This window comes from Kryptolebias marmoratus, linkage group LG12, assembly GCF_001649575.2.
Source record: "Kryptolebias marmoratus isolate JLee-2015 linkage group LG12, ASM164957v2, whole genome shotgun sequence".
Lineage (NCBI taxonomy): Eukaryota > Metazoa > Chordata > Actinopteri > Cyprinodontiformes > Rivulidae > Kryptolebias > Kryptolebias marmoratus.
The window spans coordinates 2,618,291-2,645,331 of NC_051441.1; the positions used below are offsets into that span (position 1 = coordinate 2,618,291).

General features: G+C 39.9%; 3 protein-coding genes across 4 annotated transcripts; 1 reads left to right on the forward strand and 2 right to left on the reverse strand.

Moving 5' to 3' along the window:
* Positions 1-274: 274 nt before the first annotated feature.
* akt1s1 (AKT1 substrate 1 (proline-rich)) lies at positions 275-7,188 on the forward strand. The gene is made up of 6 exons (XM_017419434.3): positions 275-410; positions 874-1,591; positions 1,680-1,959; positions 2,476-2,559; positions 2,657-2,832; positions 4,373-7,188. The coding sequence occupies exons 2-6, from the start codon at positions 1,199-1,201 to the stop codon at positions 4,508-4,510; spliced, it is 1,071 nt and encodes a 356-aa protein (XP_017274923.1). The 5' UTR covers positions 275-410; positions 874-1,198; the 3' UTR covers positions 4,511-7,188.
* A 465-nt stretch (positions 7,189-7,653) lies between these two features.
* zgc:195001 (uncharacterized protein LOC567531 homolog) lies at positions 7,654-14,525 on the reverse strand. The gene is made up of 5 exons (XM_017419435.3): positions 14,322-14,525; positions 10,790-10,816; positions 10,643-10,705; positions 9,639-9,778; positions 7,654-9,356 (listed from the first exon to the last, which is right to left on the reverse strand). Exons 1-5 carry the CDS (start codon positions 14,374-14,376, stop codon positions 8,952-8,954), a joined length of 690 nt encoding a protein of 229 aa, XP_017274924.1. The 5' UTR covers positions 14,377-14,525; the 3' UTR covers positions 7,654-8,951.
* A 5,989-nt stretch (positions 14,526-20,514) lies between these two features.
* On the reverse strand, positions 20,515-25,937 carry emc10 (ER membrane protein complex subunit 10). 2 transcript variants are annotated; one of them, XM_017419330.3, is made up of 8 exons: positions 25,782-25,937; positions 25,561-25,627; positions 24,319-24,431; positions 23,848-23,961; positions 23,031-23,215; positions 22,750-22,843; positions 21,834-21,931; positions 20,515-21,423 (listed from the first exon to the last, which is right to left on the reverse strand). In XM_017419330.3, exons 1-7 carry the CDS (start codon positions 25,872-25,874, stop codon positions 21,845-21,847), a joined length of 753 nt encoding a protein of 250 aa, XP_017274819.1. In that variant the 5' UTR covers positions 25,875-25,937; the 3' UTR covers positions 20,515-21,423; positions 21,834-21,844. The 2 variants fall into 2 exon arrangements, with proteins under 2 accessions (XP_017274819.1, XP_017274818.1); XM_017419329.3 differs by lacking the exon at positions 21,834-21,931 and having other exon boundaries at positions 25,782-25,936.
* Positions 25,938-27,041: the final 1,104 nt, after the last annotated feature.

The following is a 27,041-nucleotide window of genomic DNA, read 5'->3' on the forward strand; positions in this document are numbered from 1 at the left end:
AGATAATAGCCGGGATAAAGTAATTTAAATGTTTATAAACGGTAACTTAATCACTACAGCTGACCTTTTAAAGTAAGAGGATATTTATTTTAAAGTTTCTCATCAGTCAGTTTATATTTGTCCTCTAAAAGAAGTAGACTGGTTTATAAAAATATACTTTAAATTCCTCACTTATATAAAACATAGTTACTTAATAACCTTACTTAAAAGAGAAAATGTTTAATCCGCCATGTGGCTTTTATTTTGAAACTCATAACCGGAAATGCGACGAATAATGCTAGCTAGCTTGCTGCCTCTGGTGTCTAGCCTTGCTAGGGGAGAGAATCGTGAGAGAGGGCAGAAATACGTGTGGCTAAAAGAAAAAATAGCTTGTTTAACATCTGGCAGCGTGGAAGAAAGAAACTGAACAGGTAGGCGAGTGTCTGCCCTCGTTTTTCCATTTATTAGGATCGGATTTCGGCCCTTTTTAAAGCCTGAAATGGAAGGAAATGAAATGTTTCATCATGCTGCACACAACACTGAACAACAAGATAAACAACAACAGCTGCAGCAGTGGCAAAAAGCCTCTCCGCTAAACCCTCAGCGTGCACATTTAAACGAGATGTATGTGGATACAAAGAGGGTTGTTAAAAATATGTGACCAGAGTCATTAGAAAGCGCTAACCGAAGTTAAAAGTTGTTAGCATTGCATAATGTGCAGAGAAGGAGGTGAAGGCTGCGACAGCAACAACAGGGACGGTTTATGTGCAACTTTATACATTTACCTACACATCCCTAAACGTGTGCAATCAGTTTTTTATGCATAAGCAAAATTAACACAACAGGGAAGAGGTATATGAAGCATATATCTGTGTTTTTTTTGTAATTTTCCAGGTATCACCAGCAACTTGGCAACATCTCTTCTCTCCCCTGGCTCTCTCCATTGTGCAAGGACACCACCTGAAACATCATATCTTTAAGTCACCGAGTGCCTCTTTTTCCTGCATCTTCATTACTGCGAAAACTACACCAGCAAGTAACCAGTCAGATACATCGCAGCTGCCAAAGTCAGAGCTTTGTTAAGTTTGAAGCCCCCAGATCAGCCACTATCCCCACTTCTGATCATTTCATCCTCGAAGCTGTCCCATTTCTTATCAGGGTTTACTCAGTTATCTCATCTGGCCAAGTAGGAACTCTGCAACAAGGACTCCGCACCATCATGGCCTCCATAACCCATTCATCTGAGCCAGAGATCCCAGACAACCACAAAGAGAGCTGGCTGGCGCTACTTTCCGCTGCAGAAATCTACTGCCAAAAATCTGGCTGTGATCTGGCCATCCTCATGGCCTGTAAGAAGTTCCGGTCACCCTCTGGAGAAGGAGAGGGAGTGAAGAACCGGGAGGGCAGCGCCACCTTCCCGAGGGAGTGTGACTTCTCCTATAGCGTGTGGGGTCAGGGCTTTCTGGCAGAATCAGCACGCCGCTACATGGATGACATTGGCGTGCTGCATTCCACGACCATGCTAACAGCTCAGAAGCACACACGCCAAACGGGGGAGGAGGGAGGAACTAAGCTCATGGTTGACTTGGCCTCTGACCCTGGTCACAGAGGGGTGAGTGGACTGTTTTCACTGCATGCCTGACTGAGCCGTTCATTTGAGAAGTTCACATGCATATGCTGTGTTTGTTTCTGTGTTGAAGGTGCAGAACTTCACAGGCGATGGCGGGGTGGGCGGAGTCAGTCCCAACGGCAGACTTTACTCCCAAAACTACCCGTCCATCTACAGTTCAGAAGGCGCAGCTTTGCAAGGCGGCGGGCAGAACGGCAACAGAGAGAAGGGACGGGACAGGAGCATCCTGGAGGCAGAGCGAGGGAGACAGAGGTCTGGGATTGTGGATTTGGAAGAGGAGGGAGAGGAGGCGGAGGAGGAGGAGGAGGAGGACATGGATGAGAGACGACCTTATGGGAATGAAAGTGCTGGTGAGGAATCAGACTGTCTCAGTGGGAGCAGATTTTTGGAGTGTGTTGTTGGTGGCTTCCTGTCTCACGACGAACAAGTGTGAAGGTTTTTGATCGCTGGCAAGCGAAGGTGGAGCGATAAAGTTTTCGCCCGTGTCTTTGTATCGTCTGCAAATCATCTCATGAAACACTGAATAGGCTTTAATAAAACTTTCAGGAAGTAACTGGATGTACATCTACAACTGATTGACGTTTGGAGTCAGAACAATTCAAGATGGCTGCCACAGCTAATTGACCTGTGCCAACACAAAAATAACTATAACTTACACAGAATTACAGATATTGAGATTATTTTTTGTGGTAGTAGCTGAGAGTCATCCTCAACACATGCTCTGAGCATTAACACGTCTCTAGAGATGTGGCTGTGGCGGCCATCTTCAGTGAAAACATGAAAGGAGACAGGCGGGGCGATATGCATTCCTCCAGGGGATGTTAGGCCTTTAATATTTGTTCTGTCTGATTGTGACTCCCCTCCAGGTGTTTTCTCGATGGATGAGGACTCCATTTCTCGGGACTGTGAGCCGTTCTTTGAATCCGAGGGAGAAGAGGAAAGCACTGATGGTGAGGAGTTTGTTACACCGAATGAAAGTTTTCATCCATTAAATGCGCAGACACATCCTTAAGGATCGTATTTGCTCCTTTTTTCCATGTGCATCAGGCTCATTGAGTGAGGAGGCCCCGCCTCCACCGCGCGGCATGGCGATGGGTCAGCCTGCGTTCTCGGCCCGTCACGCCCACCCCCTGGCTTTGGCCCGCTCCCTGCCTGTGTCTGTACCTGTGTGGGGCTGCAAAAGCACCAGAACTGCTCAGGGAGACAGCAGCAGTGGTGAACGGGTGAGCAAAGACTGAGAGCTGCCGGTTTGTGTCAGATACTCTTTCTGTTTTTATTTTGAATGGACACAAACCTCGACAAAATCTTTATACGGACTAAATGAAGACAAAGTTTACATGAAATGGAAGATAATTAGAAGCACAAAACAGATAACATTGTTCTTTGTGATGAGTTTGAATGGGCTGTTGAGTGTTTATGTGTTAGATAAGGTTAAAAAAGTTATTTTTATTAAATTGTGATGGATAAGAGAAGAAGGATAGATCTTTCTTGAGTCAGTTTTACTGTAACTAATATTTTAGTTATTAAACACATGAGGGCTCATTTGTTTGTGCTTGTAGATAAACTAAACAGTTCCTGAAGATTTCTCTCAATTTGTTTTCTGATATATGGCCACGACAGCTGGTTTGGATTCTGTTTTATTTCCTGAAGTTGTGTTTGCAGTTATTGCAGACTTGCAGAATGTTGACGACACTAAATTGTTTGTTTTATTCTCTCCAAACCAATTACCGGAAAATAACTACATCAGCTACAAGCAGAGTGTTCTTCAGTGTCTTTATACGCCTGTCTGTCTGTCTGTGGACAGTTTCTTCCAGAGCTCTAAACTGATTACCTTTTAACATAAAACTGGACATCTTATGGTTCAAGCATGATCCCTGATAGTCTTAAGGTCACAGGGTCAAAGGTCAAGGTGAAAACATGACTGTGCTTCAACTCTAGACTCCTGTAATCAGGATTGCTGTGTGAGTTTATGCTTTGGGTTTGATTTATGTACTACTGGAGGTGCTATTGTTGTTTTTGATTCTTTGAGGTGTTAATTGGATTCTGAAAAGTGCGGGAAAACTCAATCAGCAAACATTTAATTAGGACAGCCTTAAAAAAAAATCAATCTTCTTCTTGAACAGGTCACGTTTAATTTTCTGTCTTCTTTGACAGCAGAAACTGATAGATTTTTATTTAATCTGGACTAAACATTTAAAACATTTGAACCACGTTAAAAAGACTAAACCTGTGTGGATTTCTGCCAGAATGCTCTGATATTTCTGATAGTTTTAACAAATAAATAAGTATTGACACAGTTTCATGTTAGTGCAGACAGTTGATATAAAATGCAAATTAAACTTTATGTTGAGCAACACTTTCTGCAACTTTGTTAATCTTGTGTTTTTCTCTGAACATAAATTTAGTTCCTTAAAATAGCATCATAATGTGACAAGGAAGTGAAAATGTCTGCTGTTAAAACATGTTATGTGATAGAAATGCATGAAAATTCACCTTGAAATGACTTTTGCTCAATAGAAGAAAAAAAAAACAGACAAACTATTAAAAAACTGAATGAAGTTACTGTTGCTTTGAGGCATCAGTTGATCCTCTAATATTTCATTTTGTTTAAAAAACAAAGACACTATTCAGTTCCCTGAATCGATCCTCTCCTGCTCATGTGATCCTGAAAGTGTGTAAACATTTCAGACATAAATCACGACAAGGAAACTCATCTGTGTGCAGTTTGTTTCTGACGTCAACGTGTGTGTGTGTGTGTTTCAGGTGGGCTGTGCCGACCTGGAGCACATCGCTGCGAGTATGAAGGCCCTGCTGGTCCCCGGAGCCACCGACGGGACGGAGATGTTCGGGGCCCTGCCGCGGCCCCGCCTCAACACGGGCGACTTCTCACTGAAGCACTGAGGAAACGAGGGAGGCGAGCGGAGAACGAGAGAAAGAGATTGGAAGGAAAGGCGGATTGTGACAAATGTGACGTTCAGTATGTGAAACAGTGTAAAAGCTAGTTCCTCCGTTTCTTTTTTCCTCACTAACCAAAATTAACGGCACGTTCTTTTCAGGAGTAACGAGTGTGAAGAAATGTTATAAACACTAATAACATTCTCAACACTACTTCAGCTCTTAACATTTCCCGATACTAGCTACTACACGTACACTACATTTGGACTGAGCCTCAGGTTGTGTGCTTCTTGACCCACAGCACTGCACAGCAGCAACTCTGTAATCGGGTGAATAATTGTGTGACTGATGCTGAGTTTTAACATGTTTACCTTTGGTCAGATTACCTGTGATGTGATGCAATCTCATCTGTAGCTGCTTCATTGTTGGGTCTGGTGCTCCATGCTGACACTTCTTAGAGTGAATAGCAGCAAAAACGTCATCATTTACAAGAAATATGGCAAATAATCATAATTATGAGGTTTTCTTTTGTTCTTGAAGGTTGGATAGAAAGATGGATGACACCTTAATGCTGGCATCAAACATTTGACCTCTAAAGATCACTAATTGGCTGTTAAATATGTGCACATTTAGCAAGCAAAGTCCTGTCTGTTCTTGTCTTTTTATGCCACTATTACTTCAGTGTCAGTTCTTTGGACTGCCAGGTTGTCACTAAAACTCTTTATCTGATTGGTCTTTTCCTCACTGATGCTGTTAAATGTCTGTGGATGCTCGTCAAACACCAGTCGCCACGAGATGGTGCCATTAAACTGCAGCAAAAAGAGGGAACACAAAGTTTAAACTTTTAGTTTTATCCAACAATAATCACATCCTCTCATTAAAAGGTGAAAAGCTTTTTGTTGCTGCCAAAAATTGCTAATATCTGCAGTACAGACTTCATAGTATTATGTTGACGTAGATCATGGTTGGTGATTGGCATCTTCAAGAAAGTCCCGTTGGCTTTTACGTAACCCTGGTTTAAAGTTGAACTTTTAACCCAGCATGTTAATTAGTAAGCTTTAAATCAGCGTTTAGATTTTGGTTTTTGGACTCAAAAAAGGAGAGCGAGTCATGGTTTCTCTAACCTTTTCTTAATCCAGACAACTTCCTGCTCCGTCACACCCACTTTAAATTGGGTCAATTAATCATCAAGTTCTGCAGAAGCATCATAACCGAGTTGAGTGTTTGAGCTGGAAAACGTCGAAGTGGGGGTCCACCAATGTGGAGTTTTTCTCTGGCCGATGCAGATCTTTAGAAATCAGGGCAACCAGTGACCAATATACTGTACAACACCAGTTTTTATTTAATTTTCTTTATTTTCCAATGACAAAAATATAACTAAATGTTTACTTTAACCAAACATGTATTTAAAAGCCCTTAGAGGAACTTGTAAAGTTAAAAATATGCAGAAGCAGATAAATTTGTTGGTTCTCCTCCACAAACATCCAAACACAGCTGATGTGACTGAAGCCAAAAAGCTGCAGTTTTATCTCATCAACATGCATTTTGGTGAATTTTTAGTTTTTCTGTCATTCGTGGAGCCTCCTGGGTTTGAATGGAGCCCATTATGGTTCAGATTTGGACAGGTCAGAGAGTGACATATCTTGACCTTGGAGTTCAGCTTGAATGGGTTTGGTTGGTTTCTTTGGCTCTTTTTCTTCCGTCCACACGGTCTGATCATCATGGGGTCACATTCCCTCTTGCAGCCACATCCTGGGAGGTTGACTAGTCCCACGAGCCTGATACGTTTTGATAATCTTGTCAGCTGTGGTCAGAGGAACATGAAGCTGCTTGGAGATGGTCTTGGAGCCTTTAGCTTCAACATGGAGATCTATAATCTTCTGTCTGAGCTCCTCAGCAGCTCTCACCTTTACTCTCTCTGCTCCATGTTCAGAGAGGTGAAAACAACCAAACCAAACCACCCAGAGGCTGTTTGTTCCCTTTAAACAGGCTGAATGTCTGATGAGAAGCTTTAAGGCTCCTGTGATGCTAATTAAGGTCAAACATTTAGTCTAAAACATGACTATAATGCAAAGATTATTAGTCTCTTTAAGAACACAAAGAAATCTGTCTGTAAATTTCAGCATATCCTCATAAAAGAAAAATCCTTTTTGCTTACTCTGTTATATACTAAAGAGATGCAGATTTATTTTAGATAGTTGCTTTAAACTGAATAACCTTTTATGAGAAATGAATCCTTGTTTGGATGATCTGTTAGGGGACCCACAGATTTATCTGCGTCTGTCTTTCCAGTTTGTGAGCTGGTTGGAGCAGCTCCCACTTAATAATGGGTTCATTTTACACAGACATGGCCGATAGCGCGTCATTTACAAAGTGATAAACATTGTCCGAATAATAAAACTACCTCTAATTTGAAGTCATTTGATTTATTGAAATTGATTTTTAAAAAAACGGAGCATTAAAAGAACTTGATTGAGGACCTCTAATAATCTGATTTGTAATTTAAACACCAAAGGGTATTAAATCACAACTTTACTTCGTTATTTTATATTTCTTTTCACTGCATCTGCCTTTATAGTTCCCTTTATTTAATTAAAACCCAAACAGGGGCAAATTTTTTAACCAAAAGCAAAAAAAAAAAAGTTAGTTTTCAAAGAAGTTAAATCTATGAAACACTTGGCGGGTTGCAAATGAAGCCAAACTTACAGTTTTGGTGTTTGTTGCCAAATGAACAAAGAGGATAATTATTTTAAAGAAAATCCTCCCCCATTGTTCATTAAACTTAAATTAAACCTTGAAGTGCAACCCTAAAAGAAAAAGCCAAATGTTCTTTCAAAGATCGGATCGTTTTCATCACAAGGAGAGGAGGTTTTAATTTTTAAGAGATGAGAAGTTTGTGTTGGGGGGCAGAAGCTCTATGCTTGTTCAGCTTCGTAGTTAAAGAAAAAAAAGCTGAAGGGAGTTTTATATTTGCATCAGTTTGTTGGAGGAAAAACATTTTCACCAAATTCTCCTTAACTCTTTGAAACAAACACAACAAAAAAACTAATTCTGTTGTCAGTTTGCACCATTAGCTTCCTGCTATTTACCGGGTAAGATGACCAATGTTGATTTCTCCCCCTTGTTTATTTTTATTTTTTCTAATGAGCAGAAAGCAGAAGAATGACAGTTTTTACACAAAACTTTTGTAAATGTGAGCAGAGGACACCAGCACCTTCTCATTACATGCCTGTTTTTTTATTTCCCCAGTGAATGACTGACTGATTGACTGTAAACCAACTCTGCTTTATAGGTGATGGTTTTATTTTCCCCGTTTGCTTTGATGTTAAAACGCCTGAATGAACGAAAGTGACTCTGTGTGCGAGAGAGAGAGAGAGAGAGAGAGAGACAAAACAGAGATGGAGTTGGTTTCAAAGTCAACACGTCCATCTCTGACATTTCAACAACAAATAAATAAATGTTCTGTTAAATACTTTTATGTTTCAAATAAAGGAGCAACACCAAGAGAAAAGGCTGGATGTGCTGTACTGTTCTCGACCTGCAGGGGGCGGCAGTGCTCAGGATTTACACAGAAGTAGAATTTATTGACTGCATTCAGCACAATACAAAAAAAAAGATACAGACTTGTTAAATAATGTAGTAAAAATGCTCAGCTTTACTTTTTTTTTTTCCTAACTTGTAGTAAATTCACAGAAACATTATCACCCACCGGCAGAGTTTTGTCTTTTTGTGTTTGTTTGTCTGTACCATCAGCAAAATGTCTCATGAAACGGCGGACAGATTTGAATCAAGCGCTCAGAAAGTCATTACTGGATGAACATTTACAGCTGATTACTTTTTGGAGTCAGTCCAGTTCAAGATGGCCACCACAGCAACATTAACCCCCCAAAAATGGCTCTAACTCCGTCACTTTTACAAACATTGAGTATAAATTTGATGTGGTAGTGAGTGAGAGTCATCCTCAGCACACACTCGGAGCACTGCTGCTTTGGTGTTAACCGTTATGGCCGACATTGTCTGTCTGTTTGAAAATTATGACGGAAGCTGGTCAGATTGAAACGAAACTTTCAGAACGTAATCCTTGGGCCGACATCTACAACTGATTCCCATTTGGAGTCAACCCAATTCAAGATGGCTGCTACAGCTAACCTAACTTTGCTAGCACATACAGTAATTAGCTCTAAATTACAGATGATGAGGGATAATTTCTGTGGTAGCAGCCGAGGGTCATCCTGGACACACTTCTTACAAGATGTGGCTGTGGAGGCCATCTTGAACTAAAACCTTTCGATAAATAAAGTTTTTAGGCGTGTTTATCTCTGTCAGTTTGTCTTCATGTGTTCATAAAAAGCAGAAACAACCCACTGCTTCTAAGCTCTTACACTTGTTCCCCAAGCATCACAATCTTTTCGGCTCCCATCAAACACTCGAGCTAATTCTTCCCGAGTCACTCCCTTTTTTTCCGAAGAAGGCAGAATGAATTTGTGCCGATCCAGAACCCAGGAAAAACCTTTTCCCCCAGTTTGGCCTTGAACTTGTGGATCAGCCGAACCTCCTCCTCGGCCTCTCCCTCCACTGAGAGGAACTTGATGATGCCAGCCGGCTGGTCGACGTAGACCCCCATGGTGGAGGACAAGGGCAGCTGGATGTCTACGTTCTCCCCGTTGTGCCAGACTTGGAAGCAGGAGCCAGACCAGCCGACGCCCCAGGAGGTGCTGTTCTCCCCGAGGCCGCAGGGCACCTCCTGGCCTTTCCGGGGTGCGCTCTCGGACACCACCCCGATCACCACCCAGCCGTCGTAGTCCACCTCCCAGTACCCCCGACAGCCCAGCAGCCCTTCTTTGCAAAGCACCTGAAAGACAGGAAGTGGAACAGCAAGGGATTGGTGTTTCAGCTTAAAACCCAGAGGTCTCAGAGAGTTTCAGTGTTTCCATATAAATCAGTTTCTGTGCACCAGAAACCCTAAATAATCACAGTAAAACCATCAGTCATGCTTTATATTATTAAAGGATGACAGAGTAGCTGTCAGTTTGTCATCCAAACCAAAACCTGGGTCTAAAGCAGAACTGGAGCATCTTATTTTTCTCTAGTTCTCCACTTTGAACGTTTTTTCTTTCCTGAACTCCAGGCCTACCTGCGGTGAGTGTTCGTATCTCTCGGGCCTGTTGGGATACGGGCAGACTGCGTCGGATGTACGAGCCACTTTGGAGCCGCCCTCAGAAATCCACAGCAGCTTCTGTGCAGTTTTATCATCCAAAGACAGAGGGAACCAGTCTGAGGATCGGGAGGAGAAAATCAGAACAGGAAGTGAATAAATTATTCTGATTTAAGATTATTTAGATTAAAAATGTATAATTTAATATGTTAAGTTGAGCAAGTTGACTTTTCTTGAGCTCAGCTGAACATAAAAGAAAAAAGCTGATTCAGAATTTAAAAACTTCTGATTTTTACTCTTTCTCTTGACACAACCTCCTTATTTTCTGAGAAAAGAACGCAGCTGAAGGCTGTGAATGGTATTTTGTCCAAAGATAATCTAAATCCTGCCTTTTATATTATTTTATTTCGAGGAGCTCTTGTTTGCTCAGACGTAGTCCAAATATTCTTTGCTGTCAAGTGGAAATAAATCATTGCTTGCAGCTCATTTAGGAGTAAAATATTAGGTATTAAAGCTCATGTAAACAATCAGAGGCAACAAAAAGAACAAGAGAGATTAAAAGAAGCAAAACATTAAAAAATAATAATAATAAAACATCGATCTCTGCAGCATCATTTGGTTACCAGAAGATTTCCACTAACTTTAACTTCCAGAAACTAAAAAGGTTAAAGTGATTCTCTGAAACTTTGTGTAAATTTAAGGAGTTTAACTTTAATCCATCTTAAAGGGTTTTTTTGTACTTTTTCTTCCCCCTAAAAGATCCTTCAGTGTATCTTTTTCTGACAAACACATATTTGAGTTATTGTTGGGAAAACGACCACACAGAAGGTGTTTGATTAAAATAAATATGTAATTATTGTCATGATATCTGTAATTATTTTGTGCTTATTTTATTTACCCCACATGTCTACTATAAGGAAGGCTTATTCTTCCTTTTATGTAAGATGTTTTAAATGCATCTAAGAGGTATTTAAACGCCTCACGCTTCATGAAGTCGGCTCTTGTCGTTGGTTCGGCTATGTTCGGCTCGTATGGCGGGAGCTTTTCTGAGGAGAGATGAAAGAACATCTGTTTATCAGTTATTCTGATAAAAAGCAACACCCAGATCATCTTTCATTTAAGTGATTTACCTTCTGCAGCACTGCTTCCTTTTCTTCCTGGAAAATAAAAACAGAAGCTGTCGTTTTAATGCCATTGGTTTAAGATGGTGTGTATCGAGTTACAGCTTCTGCTCAGAGATTCTTCTTACGTCGGATTAAATAACAAAGAACTGAAACATCCGACACTCAGGGTGGCACCGCTGCTTATTTTAAACCTTTTCATCTTTCTCTGTCGTCGTCTCACTGCTCTCTAGCTGTAAGCTAAAAGTAGCAGAATGGGAGCTAAAATTTAAAATTAGGAAAATGCTAAAAGTGGCAGAACAGTGGCTAATATGTAAAAGTCACATAAGAAGACAAAAATCAAGCAAGTATGCTGGAGTAAACTTTTAGAGTTTTTTAAGGAACTGAGGATATTAATGTGTTTCTGAACATTTGCTTGAAATTAAGCTCAATGTTTTGAAAAGTATGAAAGTTACAAAGATCAAAACTTGTAGCACCCCATTCCTGACTGAGCTGAAAAGCTAAAAGGTACAAACTTCAGCTTGTAGAGTTTCATCTGGACAAACCACAAGAAATGAGACAAAAGTGACGTTTGGTCACATCAGCACAAACAGCTCCTCCCAGCTGTCAGCACGGCGGTGGAGGGCTGATGGTTTGGGCTGATTCTGGAGTCAGATGTGAGGCCATCTGTCCAACAAACAGGACAATGATCCCAAACACAGCAGCTAATCTACAACAGAACAGTCCAGAACCAGAACATCAGAGAGCTGAGCAGAAACCAATGAGCTGAGAGTGGGCCACAACTCCTCCACAACCATGAGAGAGACTGATACAACCGTGAAGATGTCAAGGATTTCAAGGTGGTTTTAAGCTGTTGAATCATGTGTGGACAAAATTTTTCCATTTTTCTTTTAAACAAATAGAAACACGCCGTAAAATGTATTGTTTTTCATCAGATGTTGTAGCTACCTCATTTTAATCTCTTACAGAGACGTCAGGATGTTTAATGTTGCTTTAGGCTAAGTTTAAAAGAAAATCCTCAGACATTGTGTGATATTATGTTCTCAGTTGTAAACAACATATGTGAGGACAGATCTGAGGGATAAAATGATGTTGTCACTGGAAAATGGGCAAACAGTCAGCCGCTGGTGACACGGATCACTTCATCTGTCACAGTTCCTCTGCCATAAAGGAAGACAACAGGGGAAAAGCTTCACGGGGTGCGGCGGGTTCATGAAGGCTTTTCAGAGGAATTACATTAGAAGACGGGTATTTGGAAAAAGGCTGAGCTGAAATCAGATTTATCCTAAGATTTGTAAGACGTCTCTCAGGGGAAAGAAGGGAACCAGCTCAGTGAGATATCAAGCAAGTGGTGAGTTGGATGATTGAAAATATGCCAGATCTGAGTGGAAATTAGACCCCCTGTGGATAGTTGTCCAGGCTCAGGGGGGATCAGAGGGAAAGCCCCGCTGGGATAAACAGATACTCTGAATGATCGATGATCTGACACCAGCTGATGGAGGACACAGAGCGGCCTGATAGATTGAGATGCAGGGCATAAAAATATTTAAGGGCATCGAGCCCATAAAAAACAAGTTTAGAATGATTAATCGTATTTAGATGAAGCTATTTTTGGTAAGAAGTTGTCGTTACAGAGACTTTTTTGCGATGCATTTTGGCTTGGATCCACACAAACAGCAGTCTGCCCGAGCACGTCTGAGAGCTCAGCTGAAAGGTCAGCAGACATCTTCAGATGATTCATGAGAAATGTTTGTGTTGGACGGCCACCAGGGAGAACTTTTTCCTCTCCCAGATTCCCATCTCAGTAGGACAGAGCGACATTATCTGTCCAGATCAGGTTCGAAACATCTCACTGAGACAGCAAGATCAGATAGTGAGATTAGGAGGAGGGAGAAGCTCATCCCTGTAGTTCCTGTCAAGTGTCAGGTCCTTCTGGCTGGAAGCCCGGCTCAGAGGATGAGATGGAGATGGGGATGGGAAGGCTATAAACTGCAGGGATGACGGTTCAAGGATTCTTGGAAAAAACAGAGTCCTGAAGCTTTGATGCAAGCAGAAAAAAAGAGTCCTGTCAGCTCCAACAGCAAGTGTCCAAAATAAATGATCCGATTATGTTCAGAGAGTTTTCATACATCATTAATCAGCTGATCTTATGTTTCTTTTAATGCTATAATTAGACTTAAATGCTATAAATTATTTGATTTATCTCATTTATTGAACAGGAAACATGTACAGTAACATTAATCACAAAGAAAAATATGCTTTGTACCAGATTATAGCTCTCAAAGGAGCTACAGAAAGGATCATTTTAATTTATACAATTAATCTTATTAAAATCTTTTGTTTTTGTGCAAAAAATGTTCAAATTCAATAGTTTCAATTCAGTTGGGAGCTTATTCCATTCTGTTATTGTTTTAAATGAGAAAACTGATTGTCTAAGTGCTGTTTTTCTTTTGGTCGTGGCACATTGTCCACTGTGTGTTGTTCTGCTCATTTGTTCAGATGTTAATTAACAAGCTTTCTGAGTGATGGAGGTGCCGTATTATTTATTATTTCAGGGCATGAAAACAAGATAGCATATATAAAAAAAAAATAAAATTCAAGATGCAGAGGCTGACGATGCTCAGAGGTACATTATGGCTCAATAAAGAGGCCATAAATAACCCCAATATGAGCTTTTGCATTTTGGTGCTTGAATTACTGCGCAGTATTTCACACTTCATTACCGCGGCAGCCAAAGGAGAGATACTGGGAAAGGTGGTGGGTTGGGTTATATAAGCTGTTATTATAGGATCCCTAAAGAGGAAAAAAGGTAAACAAAAGATCTTCAAATAAAAGTTCTAATGAAGGAATACCGAGACAGGAATTTTTAAATTGATTCAAAACCTGCAGAGACAGATAAAACCACTCGCTCTGTGACACTGAGACCATCAGCAGCAGGGGGGATCTTTGTTCACTTTGTTGACATGATTAATGGACCGCAGAACACTGGCAGAACCCAAAGTGAGGATGGATGTTTGGCTGCAAGCTGAAGAATGTCAAGGACATTCGACAACATCAAATAAACAGCGTTGGAAGCATGTCATAAACTGGTGATAAAACACCATGACAAGCAATAAACCACCAAACGAAGCTCTGATAGCTGTGGTGATTTAATGATCTGAACGAGAAAAATCTGATATTAGGACCTGAGGCTGCACATTAAAAAAAAAGAAACTGTAATTCTGAATTCATCTGAGGAAAATGCAATAAAAAATCTAGAGCAACGACAAGAAACTGAAGGTAGGAAATATTGAAATGAATTAAATCACACATTTTTGCAGAAATATTTGAGAAAATCAAAGTTAAATTTCTGTCAAATGGGTTAATTTTATGTAGAAACCCATTTGAACACCTTTGACTCTGGTCATAATTTCATTTGCCTCACAGGCTTGGGTAATAATGCTTTTCTAATCCTCAATTCTTAGTAGTGTAGCCTTGTGACGCACATTAAAATGAAACAGATTTAACTAAATATAAAATAACTAAGGTTCCACTTTCTTACCTGCTTTCTTAGGAACCGGCATGGTTCTCTTGGTTCCTGCGTCGCTGTTTGGCATCAAAGGCAGAGGTCTTGTCAAAGTGCTCCGTGGAAAGGCAGAAGGTCACTTTTATGAATCACCACATGAATGGGGAGGGGGATAAACGAGCGAGTAGGAGGGAACCCGTACAGGTTTTGGTCGGGTTGAACCGATACCCAAAACGACGATCCGGTCCGGTCACACGAAACTCGTGATCCTTTCTACTAAGAATCAGATGGGCGAAGGAGCACAAGTACTGAGTACATCCCAGCTATGCACGCATGTTGACAAAGAAATGGACCGAGCATGTGCACACCCAGATAATGGGAAGTTACACGAGAAATCTGAGTTTGGTGGGGAATAAATCTCCAGCTGTGTACTCTTTTAGGTTCTCCAAACTTAGATTAAATGGCAGCTAACGTATAAACTGACCATGACACAAGCTGTTGGCTGGGTTTCCCTTTCTGTCCGGAGAGTTTGATCCATCAGTATGTGAGACAGAAGCCAGTTTCTCAACAGGGAGCTGTCATCAATCTAAGATCTCATCAATCAATAGCTGCTGCTGGTATGCTCTGGGAAAAGACTGCTGGTGCAGAGCTCAAAGCCGAACAGATGTTGGCTCTATGGCTGTTCAGTTGTCTTAAGCAACTACGTTTAATTGGCCATACATATATTTTGGTATGAAAGCTTTAAATTAAGGAAGGTCTGTTGGAAGGAAGGTTCTGACTGATTCTGGAGGAGCAGTGTTACTTTCAACTGGTCCATGGAACAACGGACCAGATCTTCATCCTTACAGAGATGTAGGAGCTGAGTCCACTCGGCACAAAGTCAAGCTCATTCTGGATGTGGGTTGGACCCTGTCAGGGGTCAGATCCTGTTCGTGGTGTTCATGGACACGATCTCAAGATGCAGTTGTGGAAACGAGGGGGAACCTCAGGGTCTTGTCTCTGTCTTTTATGGATGGTTCTGTTGGCGTCTTCGAGTCATGACTTTCAGCGTGCACCGGGCAGTTTGCAGCTGAGTGTGAGATGGTCAGCTCTCCTCTGAGAAGGTCCTGGTTCTTAATCAGATGAAGATGCATTGTAAGTAAAAGAAAGGAAAGCGGGTTCCAGGAGTCCACGGTGTTGGAGATGGTTTGGATGCCAGGCTGACTTTTCCTTTTTCTTTTCTCAGGAGGAGTGAGGTGCTCGTTTTCATCAAGTTTTTCACTGAAGGCAACAAGGAGGTTTCCACAGAGAGGAGCGTCTGCAGAACTACAGAAGAATTAAATCTTTAGGCTCAAAATATTATTTTATCATAGGAGAAAATGCAGCAAATCATTTCTCAGTCTTCAGCACAGGTGTCAGCAGTACTGGAGACAGCTGCTTCCAATGAGGTCTTCCAACAGTCATAACCAAAAGACTGAGATCCTAGATCCAAGCGGCTGAAATGAGCTTCCTCTGTAGGGAGGCCGGGCTCAGCCTCGGAGGTGAGGAGAGGAGCTCCATCATCCTGGGCGGAGCTAAGAGCCGCTGCTCCTCCTCATCAAAAGGAGTCAACTGACGCGGTTCAGGCATCTGATTGGGATGCTTCCTGGATGCCTCAGTATGGAGGTTTTTCAGACACGTCTCACTGGAGGAGACCCTGAACTTGCTGGAGAGATTCTTAAATCCTTTCTGGCCTCTGGACACCTCGGGATCCTCCAGGAGGAGCTGGAGAGAAGAATGTCTGGGATTCCCTCCTAATTGTGGAAGAATGGAGGAAAACAAACAGCTAGTTTTATATTTTTCATTTCAAGCAATGGTTCTTTTGTTTTCTTGAGATAACAACAATTTAAAAAAAATTTAAATGTTTTACTGTTCAACTGTCATGGTGTTTCAGTCAGATATTGAACAGAAAATAAGTAAAAAGCAGCCAAAGTCCAGCCTTTAAAATATTACAAGAAAGTCTGGCTGCTTGGAAAGAAGTTTTAAAAAGGATTTCTGCACAGCACTTTTTGTATCTGCAGTCCTACCATTAACCCCCCCAAAAATCAAACTACTGATAAAACAAAACTGCAAAACAAAGGATTTTTCAGAATATTTACCAATCAAAAGGACCATTTTTCCTAATCAAAACTTTACTGAGTAGCACCTTTTCGTCATCTTAATGTGAACTAACTGCCTGTTAGAGGAGGAATTTTAATGAAGTGTGAGTGGCCTCTTAGCGCTGGTTGTTATATTAACACTTCGCTCCATGTGAGGCTTGAAAACAAGTTTCAACACCTGCTTCCTTCTGCTGCCAGTGAGTGGGTTTAAACTGCATTATACCCTGACCTTTGGGGGCATTTAGAGCTGCTATATTATCCACTCTGTGATCATTGCGTTATATTCCAGTCAACAGCTTGGCTGCTAAAAGCCCGATCTCGTTACTTCATTACTCGTTAACATGATCAGACAGCGGTGAGAGAGAAAGCATGATTGGACACCAGGGAGAGAAAAAAGGCTGCAAAGGCCTGCGGGGATGATTATCCGAAGGATGCCAGGAAGACGTCCCCTTGCTTCCTCTTCCCACTTTGTTTTTGTCCACGCTTTTAGCTCTCAGTGCGAAAATGAAGGATTATTACGAAGAAACTGATGGAGTTTATGATGGAGTCATTTAGTGTCAGGAGGTTAAACCTGTTGACTTTACAGGTTTATCCTAATGAATTTACAATAATAAAAACTAAGAATTTTAATAACAAATGACGCTCATCTCGCATTTAGTTATGAATTAGTCCCTATTTACAGAAAATTTGACAATAATGGTCAATAACTTCTACTAAGATTCACACAAAACTACCTTCAATCATGTTATTTTTTATTTTAAATATTTAAATATCTAAACTCAGTCTTTTATATTTATAACATAAATTTATGTGATCTTATGTACACGCAACATTGTGTCATTATTTTATTATTAACAACATCTTGTATTAATATTCTTATTGTTCTATAAATAAAAATATATTGCATTATTTATTTATTTTAAATAAAACAGTGAAAAAATTATTGTAAGAACTTTAAAATCTGTGATATAGTTAATTTATAATCTGTAAATTTACAGGTTTCTTTATTTATCTGTAGTTTCTCTGTCAGATGGTATGGTTATATGAAAAATAATTATTTAGTTTGTGGAAATGTTTCTAATTCAGGTATCGGTCAGTAATTCTAGCCTTTCCGCTGTTTTTGTCTTTATGTTGTTTTTGCTCCTAAATTTATTGTTGTATAATAAAAATAAAGAGATCCTGAACATAGAGTTTCCTAAACATCACCAACTCAAATCAGCAAGTTTTCAGTTTTTTAGATGAAATAAAACCATTTTCAGTCTGTTTTGATTTAAAAGTTCTTAATTCCGGATCAGAACCTCTTTGCAGGATTACAAGATAAGTTTGAGTGCTTAGGAGTAATGAAAATATTGTTTAAGTTAATAAAATAAATATAAAGTCAGGTAGTTTTTAACTGAAACCAGAATTTTAGAGAGGAAATATTAAAGCTTGAACTGCTAACAGCTGGTTTGAAACCAGATCACTGCTTCCTAAAGGAGAAACTTATAATATTTGCATTTAATGATGACATTATTTGTATATTATTCACCGATTTGACACTGCAGACGTGTGGAGTGAATAAAACGGCACATTTTGTTATAGGTTCTTCTGGGTAAACCTCATAATATTACTTTGATGCAACCTGAACATCCCTGAACACCAAAAAATCCCCTCCTGTAGCAGCAAGATCAATCCAAGTCTTAATGGATACAAGAGAAACAAAAAGTCTTGTTGTGTCCTCACCAGCAGGTCAGGTGGAACCTTAAAACCCAATATTTGTTTCTACCTTTGTCTTCTTAAAACTCAAACCTAAAATAGAAATGACTTCCTTTGAAAATGCCTGTCGCTGCACTCTGGAAGGGGTGATGGATTCATTTAGTTAGAAAAAGGGCCAGAAAGCACAGACTACAGTGGAGTTAATGCTCCTCATTATTTCCACCCGGATCACTGGCCTCTCAGTGAACTGAAGGCAGCTTTATGGATCCAGCTTTCATCCGGAGGACAGTTTGATGCAGTGAACGCAGCACAGGTTCTAGTTATAATTTACAAATGAGCAGTTTATAAAGCACACAGAGCGGATTGATAGCGTGAAAACGACAGCTCAAATTAACTCCCCCCCCGCCACTTATGGTGGAACATAAACCTTTTAACGGCCTCTAAATCACGAGACATCAGAGGAGACGGGGAATGTCCTGCCTGACACTGGTCTCCACGCAGCTGAGATTTATGAAAACACTCTGCTGTGTAAGCTGCAGCCTGCAAGTCAAACCCTCCGTTCCCTCTACCATCTGCTGGCATCACATCATTCACCTTTTATTATCTCTTAGGTTTTGTTTTTTTTTTTGCTCATTATCTACAGTAAAACCCCAGATGAGACAGAGGAAATGTGAGCTTCACTGTGTGTGATGATGGGAATCATAGTTTTAAAACTGATTAAAGCTCCAATCTTTCTAAATCCTAGGTATAGTTAGAGATAACTGTTTACCAATCTGATTCCAAAAGACTTTCACAATGACAAAAACTCACTTATATCTATTGTAAACATTGCAGGAAGTAAATAGCATGTAGCAATCATTATAAATTTAATTTGTTTCATAGAAACCCTCTCAGGACCCCTAATACGGGGCTTCATGACTCACAGAGGGGTCTCAAACCACAACTTTGGGAACTACTGATATATAAAGAAATGCAATTCAGTGGATTTAAATAAGAATAATTAACTGATTGGTTGCAGAGCCCATCAAAAACTGACTCTAAACCACTTTACCAAACAAAACAACACTTTTTAATTTTAAATTTAGCGTGCTCACAAACAGCGCAACTCTTTAGATGAGAACTGGGGGATCAGGAGGTTGAAGATGAGGTCAGATCAGCAGGATGTCCTTCTGCACGGCGTCAGCAGCTGTTTAACAAAGACCAACTGCAGGAGCAGGGAGAGAAAAATTAAAGGAACCAGTGGAATAAAGCTGTAATGCACAGCAGCATAGCTGGGAAAAAACAAACACTGCACATGTAATAAAAACTCAGAATGTAACAAACTCATATCTGATTCACAGTAAACGGATCAAATCCTGAAACTAAGAGATTTTAAACTGATAACAGGCTGGATAGTTCTGACCTGTCTGACCTCAGAACAGTTCTCCTCTTTGGTCCAGAGGAGACACATCTGTTCACATCTGGCTTCTTCTTTGCCTGATAGAGCTTTAAGCAGCATTTGTGGACGGCACGGTGAACTGTGTTTCCAGACTGTGTTCCTGAGCAGAACAGAACCAGAACCAGAACCTGGGCCCTGAAGACCACAGACATCAAATATGGACATTTGACCTTGTCCTTTGAGCTCATAGATGTCTTTGATTTTGATCTGTAGATGATGGGATATTTAAAGTCTTTCAAATTTTCTGCAATTGTTCCAGTATTTTTAGACACAGCCTGGTGAACCTCTGTCCATCTTTACTTCTGAGATTTAATCTCTAAAATGCTCTTTTTTTTACTCACTCCTCTCACCAACCTGCTGCTAATTAATCTAATTAGTTGTAAAATGTTCCTCCAGCTGTTTCTTATTCGTGCAGTTTACTGTTTTTTGAGATGTGATGCTGCCATGAAATTCAAGATTACCTCATTTTTCTTTAAAAATGGTACAATTTCTTTGTTTAAAAGTTTGATTTTTTTTAGTTTGTTCCATTGTGAATAAAATATGAGATTTGGAAATCATTGCATTGTTTTGAAATTAATATTTTACACAATGTCCCGACTCTGTTGTAGCACGTCTCTGTTATCGTTCAGCTGTTATCACCATCTAATCCCGTGTTTTTTGACCGCACGGAAGAGAAGCGATGAGTGAAAACTGTGACAGAAGTCGACGGGGCGGCTCGTTCTGAGAAAAGCCTTTCTGGTGATTAGGAGAGACGCTGCCGAAGCTCAACGCTGAGCCTCCCAAAATAAGAGGATGTTCCTCACAGTCAGAGGTGTGGACTAAAAACAGCCGGGCTCTGTGGCTGACGGGACCATGAGGATCTGAGGATATTCTGTTTCTACGGCCATGATCTGCTCTGACTCACTGTGAAAATACAGAAACAGCTCACAGATAGTTCATGCAGACATGCAGTCATGTAAAAACTGAAACAATAAATAACTGTCAGTCTTTAGGTGTTTTACTTGGGAACAGGATGATTTTGTAGAAACATTTAGACGATGTTTTCTGAAGCACTTGAGAGGATCTACATGTAAATGAATTTTCTCCATGTGAGCGGTGACTTTAAGCTTCATATCCAGAACAAACTGTCAGAGCAGCTGAATTATAACAGATTAAAGTTCTGAATGTACTTTTCAGCTCAAAACAGACAAAGAAGTGAGTTCGTTTCTCCGTTGGTGACAGAAAACAGAAATATTTTCTTTAACAGTCAACTAAACAAAACTAGGGTTAATCTTTTAAGCAGAAAGGGATAAAAACATTGTCCCAAATTTAACAGAAATTAATTCAAACAGAAAATATTTGCATGAAAGTTATTATTTAGCTACTTCTGAACAAATAAGATACTTTGAAGGTTATGGAAATCCATCAAAACGATTCATTTTCCCAGAAAGAAAATCTCTGATGGAAGATTTTTGCAGAAATAAAGACAAAGTAATCAGATTACAGGATAACAAACTTTTCCTGGTTTAAATAATTATTTTTATGCAACCCATATTAGTTTTTCTTTCTCAAATTTCTTTTTTTACTTTTACTGTCCTTCTGCTACAACTAGAATAACATAAAATCAGACATTTAAAGTAATAAATACTTTATTTTCACATTATTAGTAAAAGTGCAGTCGCCTGCGGGTCAATATCTTTATATTTCACTGGTTAAAGATGCATCTGACAAATATTTCCTTATGTACAGCAAATAAAAGTTGTTGTTCAGTGAACGCTTAGCAGGAAAACCGTCGACGTGTTGATCATCGACCGCCTCCGTTGGCTGCTCCGCCACCGGCGCCACCTCCTGATTGGTCCTGAGCCCCTGACATCATCAGGAAGAGAACGAGAGGCACGATGTACATCCACTGCAGGGGAAAAGGAGAAAGAAAGACAGGTAATTAGAATAAAAGCTCCGTTTTCAAGAAAACAAATTAACAGCAATCGCTCAGGTTTATTTTCAAAAAGGTTCCACATTTTTTTAAATCCCAGATTAGATTTATTTAGTGAACAAAAAGAGAATAAGTAAAGACCTCTAATGGGACTACAGAGTAAAGAGCTCAGGGTCAAACACCAAACACATGCTAAACATATTCAAATAAAGAGATGCTTTTGATTTAGTAGGATTTAATCTATTATCTGGTGATGTGTTTGTTATTAAACCTCCGAGAGAGCGTCAGAGTGGAAAAGAAGGAGTTGTGTTTCAATTAGACACGTTAAATCAACAGAAACAGAGAAGGGAGGGGGACAGAATGAACCACAAGTAAGAAAACTGTACTTCAGTGGGAATCAGCTCTGCTCTCTGCCGCCCCCTGCTGGGGGCTGGGCCGAATTGGTGACCATGAGGAAGATTGCACCTCCCAGAATCAAATACCACTGGAACACAGCACAGCACTGAGTCAACACACTGTCACTGCACACAGCAAGGTACACACACAGCACAAAACAACACGACACAAAGCATCATCAAAACAAACAAACAGAACCGAGACACCGGCAGGACGGCTGGCCCACAAACGCCACGCAAACTTCCTCCAAACGGCGACTCAGAGCATCAGAGCAAGAACAAAATCAGACTTCTTCTTTGTCGGAATATTTCAGCAAAGGAAACGTCACAGGCTGCAGATCAGCACTGGATCTGAAACCAACAACTGGAACTAAAGGTTCTTTAACTAATCGGTTCCGTTAAAGCCGACGGGCCGGGAACGCTTCAGGAAGAGTCAGATAAACCAAACCTTTATAGAGAGAGAATAACCCGAACGAGAGAAATTACATTTTCTGCAAAAAAACACAGAGCTGAAATGAAGCTAAAACTGAGCTGCTAAAGCTAAAAGGAGCAAAAAGCTAAACCTATCAAAGCTAACAGAAAACGGTTCTCTGAGAGCTAAATGTTGACGTTTGAACAAGAAAAGTGTTTCTGAAGGAGCTGAATCTTAATGTGTTTCTGTGGAGAAAATGTTTGTAAATAAAGTTAAATATTTCTAAAAGTCACTAAAACCAAAATTCAATCTCCTGAATGAGCTGAACTTTTGATATATAACAGACAATAGACAATATCCAGAAGTAAAATAAAACCCTTACAGTTGTGTGAACGCAGGCTAAGAACTCACACTGCCTCTTATACGTGCTGTATGTGTGTAAAATCAGAATAAACACCTTGGTCTCTGTCAGCAGCTTTCAGGGGATTTACTCACATATTTAGCGAAGAACGATTTCTGCTCCTGTGGATTCTTCCCTTTCTTCTCCGATTCTTGTTCCATTCGTTCAAGGAACAGAGCCGTCTCAGGACTGGAGGAAAAGCTACAGTCAGCATTCAAACACAAACCTGAAGAAGTTGAGACACTTATTCTACCCGTGTGCGTACGACATCGAGCTGAAAGGACCGGGCAAATCTCACCGTGTCAAATACTAAATACTAACATCAGCTGATTCTGGTCACCTCAGTAAAAGGAGCTCACTGATGAGAAGTACTGACCCAGGAGCGTTGACGGGAGCCATGATGCTGAGTGTGGTGTTGAAAACCTCAAGATCAACTTCATCTTCGACCTCGGTGCCCCTGCAGGCTCCAGGTAACGTCACTATGGAGACCCCGATGAGGTACCCGGAGACGTCGGTGTGGAGCGTGATCACGTCGCTCAGATGGGACTCAACCATGGCACACTGAAGGTCACAGGAGAATCCAGCTTCACATTCATATTATTTCCTCTCCAAAGGACACAAATGAAGGATTTATGACCTGATGAAGCAGAACCTGAGCGTCTGAGTCCATTTTAACTGAACCACACAGAACCAACTTTAGACAACAACTAGAAAGTTTGCTGTAAAGTAATTGGAGTTAATCTTTGAGATATTAAACATGTTTCTGAAGCTTTTAATCCGGTTCACACGGAGTTCCAGCTGCTGCCTTCAGGTCAGAGGTCATCTGCTTTTACAATTTATATTTTCACTTTTCCCAACAAATGATATTGATTTCTGTGTTTTATGAAACGTTTGTTGTATTTTATGTTCAAAATGTTTCTCTCTGACATAACTACTGTCTGTCAGCTAAACTAAACAGGTTTTACTATGAATTATTACTAAATTACTTCTATTTTACATGGTTGAATAAAAGCCTTTTGATCAGACATACTGTACATCTTAAACATGTTCTTGATGAACATATTCACCTGAAGTTGCCCAAAACTGACATTATTGCTTTGCTTTAACAAAACACAGCACTTTAATAAGAAACTATTTCATCTAAAAGCCCAACTTATAAAGAAGCCCTGATGCAGAAGGAGGGAAACACATACAGCTCTGACAAACGCTGTGAGGTGGCCTTCCATCTGCCACTCCGTCTGTCTGTCTGCCTGCAGGAAAACACGAGGAACTCGGATTCTGTAGAGACCGTCAACTGCAGCCACCTCCTGAGGAGAAGAACAAACATCTTACAGATGAAAACGTCTGAACTTCTCTGCACAATCTTCACCTTTGATTTATGCCTCAGTTACACACACAGGCAGGTTTTTTTTTTTAATTTAAACCGATTCCTCGTGTTCAATGTAAGGAAACAGCTCTTTTTGTGTAAAAAAACGTAACAGACTCATTTCTGAAGGTTTGCTACTTAAAACAGGAAGTATGTGGCAACGCTTGTCAATTTGTTGATCTTTTTATTTATTTTTAAACTGTTTGTTTGGTCTTGGTAGAATGTGTCAACACTAATCTGAACCGTGACCTGTTTGTAACCCAGTCTTCATCTTTTCGACCCGCCAGTCCGAACTCACCTTCAGTTTTGCTCGGTCCTCCTCGGAGAGCTGGTTCTGCGTCAGAGAGACACTCGGCTCCCTGCCAGTCTTCAACAGCAACGAGCCTCGAACCTGAAACTTTCCTGTATCGTCTGAAAGGAGAAAACAGCGTGAGCGAAGGGAACAACTGAGGAACTACATGTTGAAATGTGACCACTCTGTCTTCTTTGTTTTTCATAAATCAACTCATTCACAGAAGTCCTTTAGGGAACAAAGTGTAGGCGGTTTAAAAATATAATATAGCAGAATATCAGAGGAAATATTTGTCTATTCAAGTTAAAGCCACTAATTAGATGAACCAAGAAGTGGACCAAACTGAATATAAAAAGCTGTTTTTTTTAGTTCTGAAGCCTGCACACAAACTGCTCCAAACCTTTGAGTTTCTTTCACAAACTTGAATCCTGCAAAGCTTGAGCAAAAAAAAAATCCAGCTTCTGTATCCTAAATAAATTACATTTTACTCATCCTGCTGCTCAAGGTAAAATAAATCTCCTGCTGTGCACAAAAGAATTTCAACACTGTGTCAAAACAACTCAGCATGACTTTAATCAGGCCAGCTTTTCTGTGCCTTTCCTGAGATTTGTCTCAATTAGAGTCCAGCCTCATACAAATCTATCCTGGACAATCTGCCAAGACATATTTGTATCCTAATAGCTCAGAGCGATCCAAATGACTTGGTGTGTAGATTTAGGACAGTCCTTGAGGACTTCATTAAGGTCCTGCGTAAAAACGTCAGCTTGTCTCTGGATAAACTCTCCCTGGTGTTCCAACAAGATGATCGTTACTTGCCCACCGCCCAGCAGATACAGAAATGATTAAAAGGAAATAAAACTGTTCTGAATTAATAGAAGACAAGTTAATGTTCTGAGTCCAGTTTAAGGTCTGGACTGAAGGCCTTTTATTTTTGACAGATAAATAATCGCATATACTTTGTTCTTAAAGATGTCCAATAAATCAAAAAAGAATTAAAGAAATAAACATTTGCAACAATGAAGGCAATTGATTTAAGGCTTTTGCACATGTCAGATTTATAGAACAAGATGGCAGGTCTAAAAACAACTTCCCTTGTATTCAATCAGGTAAATAACCTAAGATGTAAGACGAAACAAATGTAAAATTATACATTTTTAATTGAGTTTGGATTGTGGCATCAGAACAAGCACAAACTAGGTTAGCACGCTAGCATCTGCTGATAGAAATAACATTAAAACAATTCCTTACCGAGTTCAAATGAGTGTTCAAGAGGCACCGAGAAACCACTTAACTCAGTCTCCAAAGGATCACCAACCTGGAAATAAAAATAAAAATCCACTTTTTGTCATTTTGGCAGCTCGTCACACAGCAAGCCTACAGCTAACCTGCTAGCTAAGAGCTAAAACATCCGCTTCAGCTCACTCTAAAATAGACAGAAATAATAAATTCTATAAATATGTTATTCTTACCCTTCGCCCGTTATTACAACATACAAAATCTGTGGATATGAAAAAGAAAAGAGTAAAAAAAACTGCCGCTTTGAATGACAGAAGGCGAGCCATTTTTTTAAGCTAGTCTGAACCGGAAGACAGCAAAGAGAGCGGAAACAAAATAACACCCCACATCCGGAAGTTTTCACAATAAAAGCGATTAAGGTTTTTGTTTTTTATTATTATCGTAATTTCATTAAAAAATCCTTTTTGTAATTAATAAAAAGAGGCTCGTGGTTTAAAATCGTTTTCTGTTCCTGTCAGTGAAGGTTTTCCTGTGTTGCAGTAACATTTTACGGTCAGCAGAGGTCCCCAGAGGACCAGAAGCCGCCTCGTCAACCTTTGTCTCACCCCCCACTGTTCCTGCAGCACTTCCTACCAGCAATACTAAATATTTATGTCCTGTGAAGGAAAAAAGTCATTCATCTTTTTTAAATCCTTTAGTCAGCATTCAGTGCTCAACTTCCACCAGTTTTTTTAGCTTGTTAAATGTTATTTTAAAGAGTACGTCTGCATTAAATCTCTATAAGCCAAAACTATATCAAGTCCTATAAGTGATGTGTCGACATGAAGCTGAAATGTACATTTGAAATCCATATAACTCTGTCAGTTTTACAGATATTGAGCTGAAATTGGGTGTGATAGCAGCTGAGATTAATCCCAAACCTACATTCTGAGTGTTAACGGGTTGTGTAAAACCTTTGTTTAAAAATTGCCCTTTCAATATTTAGAGTTTGTTCTCTGTTAGTCTGTTAGCAAAATATCTCATGATTAACAGGACAGATTTGAATGAAACCTTCAGGAAATAATAAACGGATGTACAACTGCAACTAATTAACTTTTGGCAACTGAGAAGAAGATGGCCACCACAGCCATCTCATTTTAAAAACGCAGAAATGGCTATAAATTATTGAGTTTTACAGATATTGAGCTAAAATCTGGTGTGGTAGTAGCTGAGACTCATTCACAAAACATACTCCAAGTAGTGCTGGGCGATATAACGATACATATCGTGGGGACGATAGAAAAGTGTCTATCGTGATTTATTTTCTTCTATTGTCTCTATCGTTTCTATCGTCTCTATAGTTTCTATCGTTTCTATCATAATTGTATCAATGATTCATGTAAATATTTCATAACGTAGGCTACGACGAATGTATTAGTGTTGTCACTTTGCATAAATTCAGTTTATAGAAGTGATAAATAAGAAGAAAAAATAACTATTTTGCGAAGAACCTT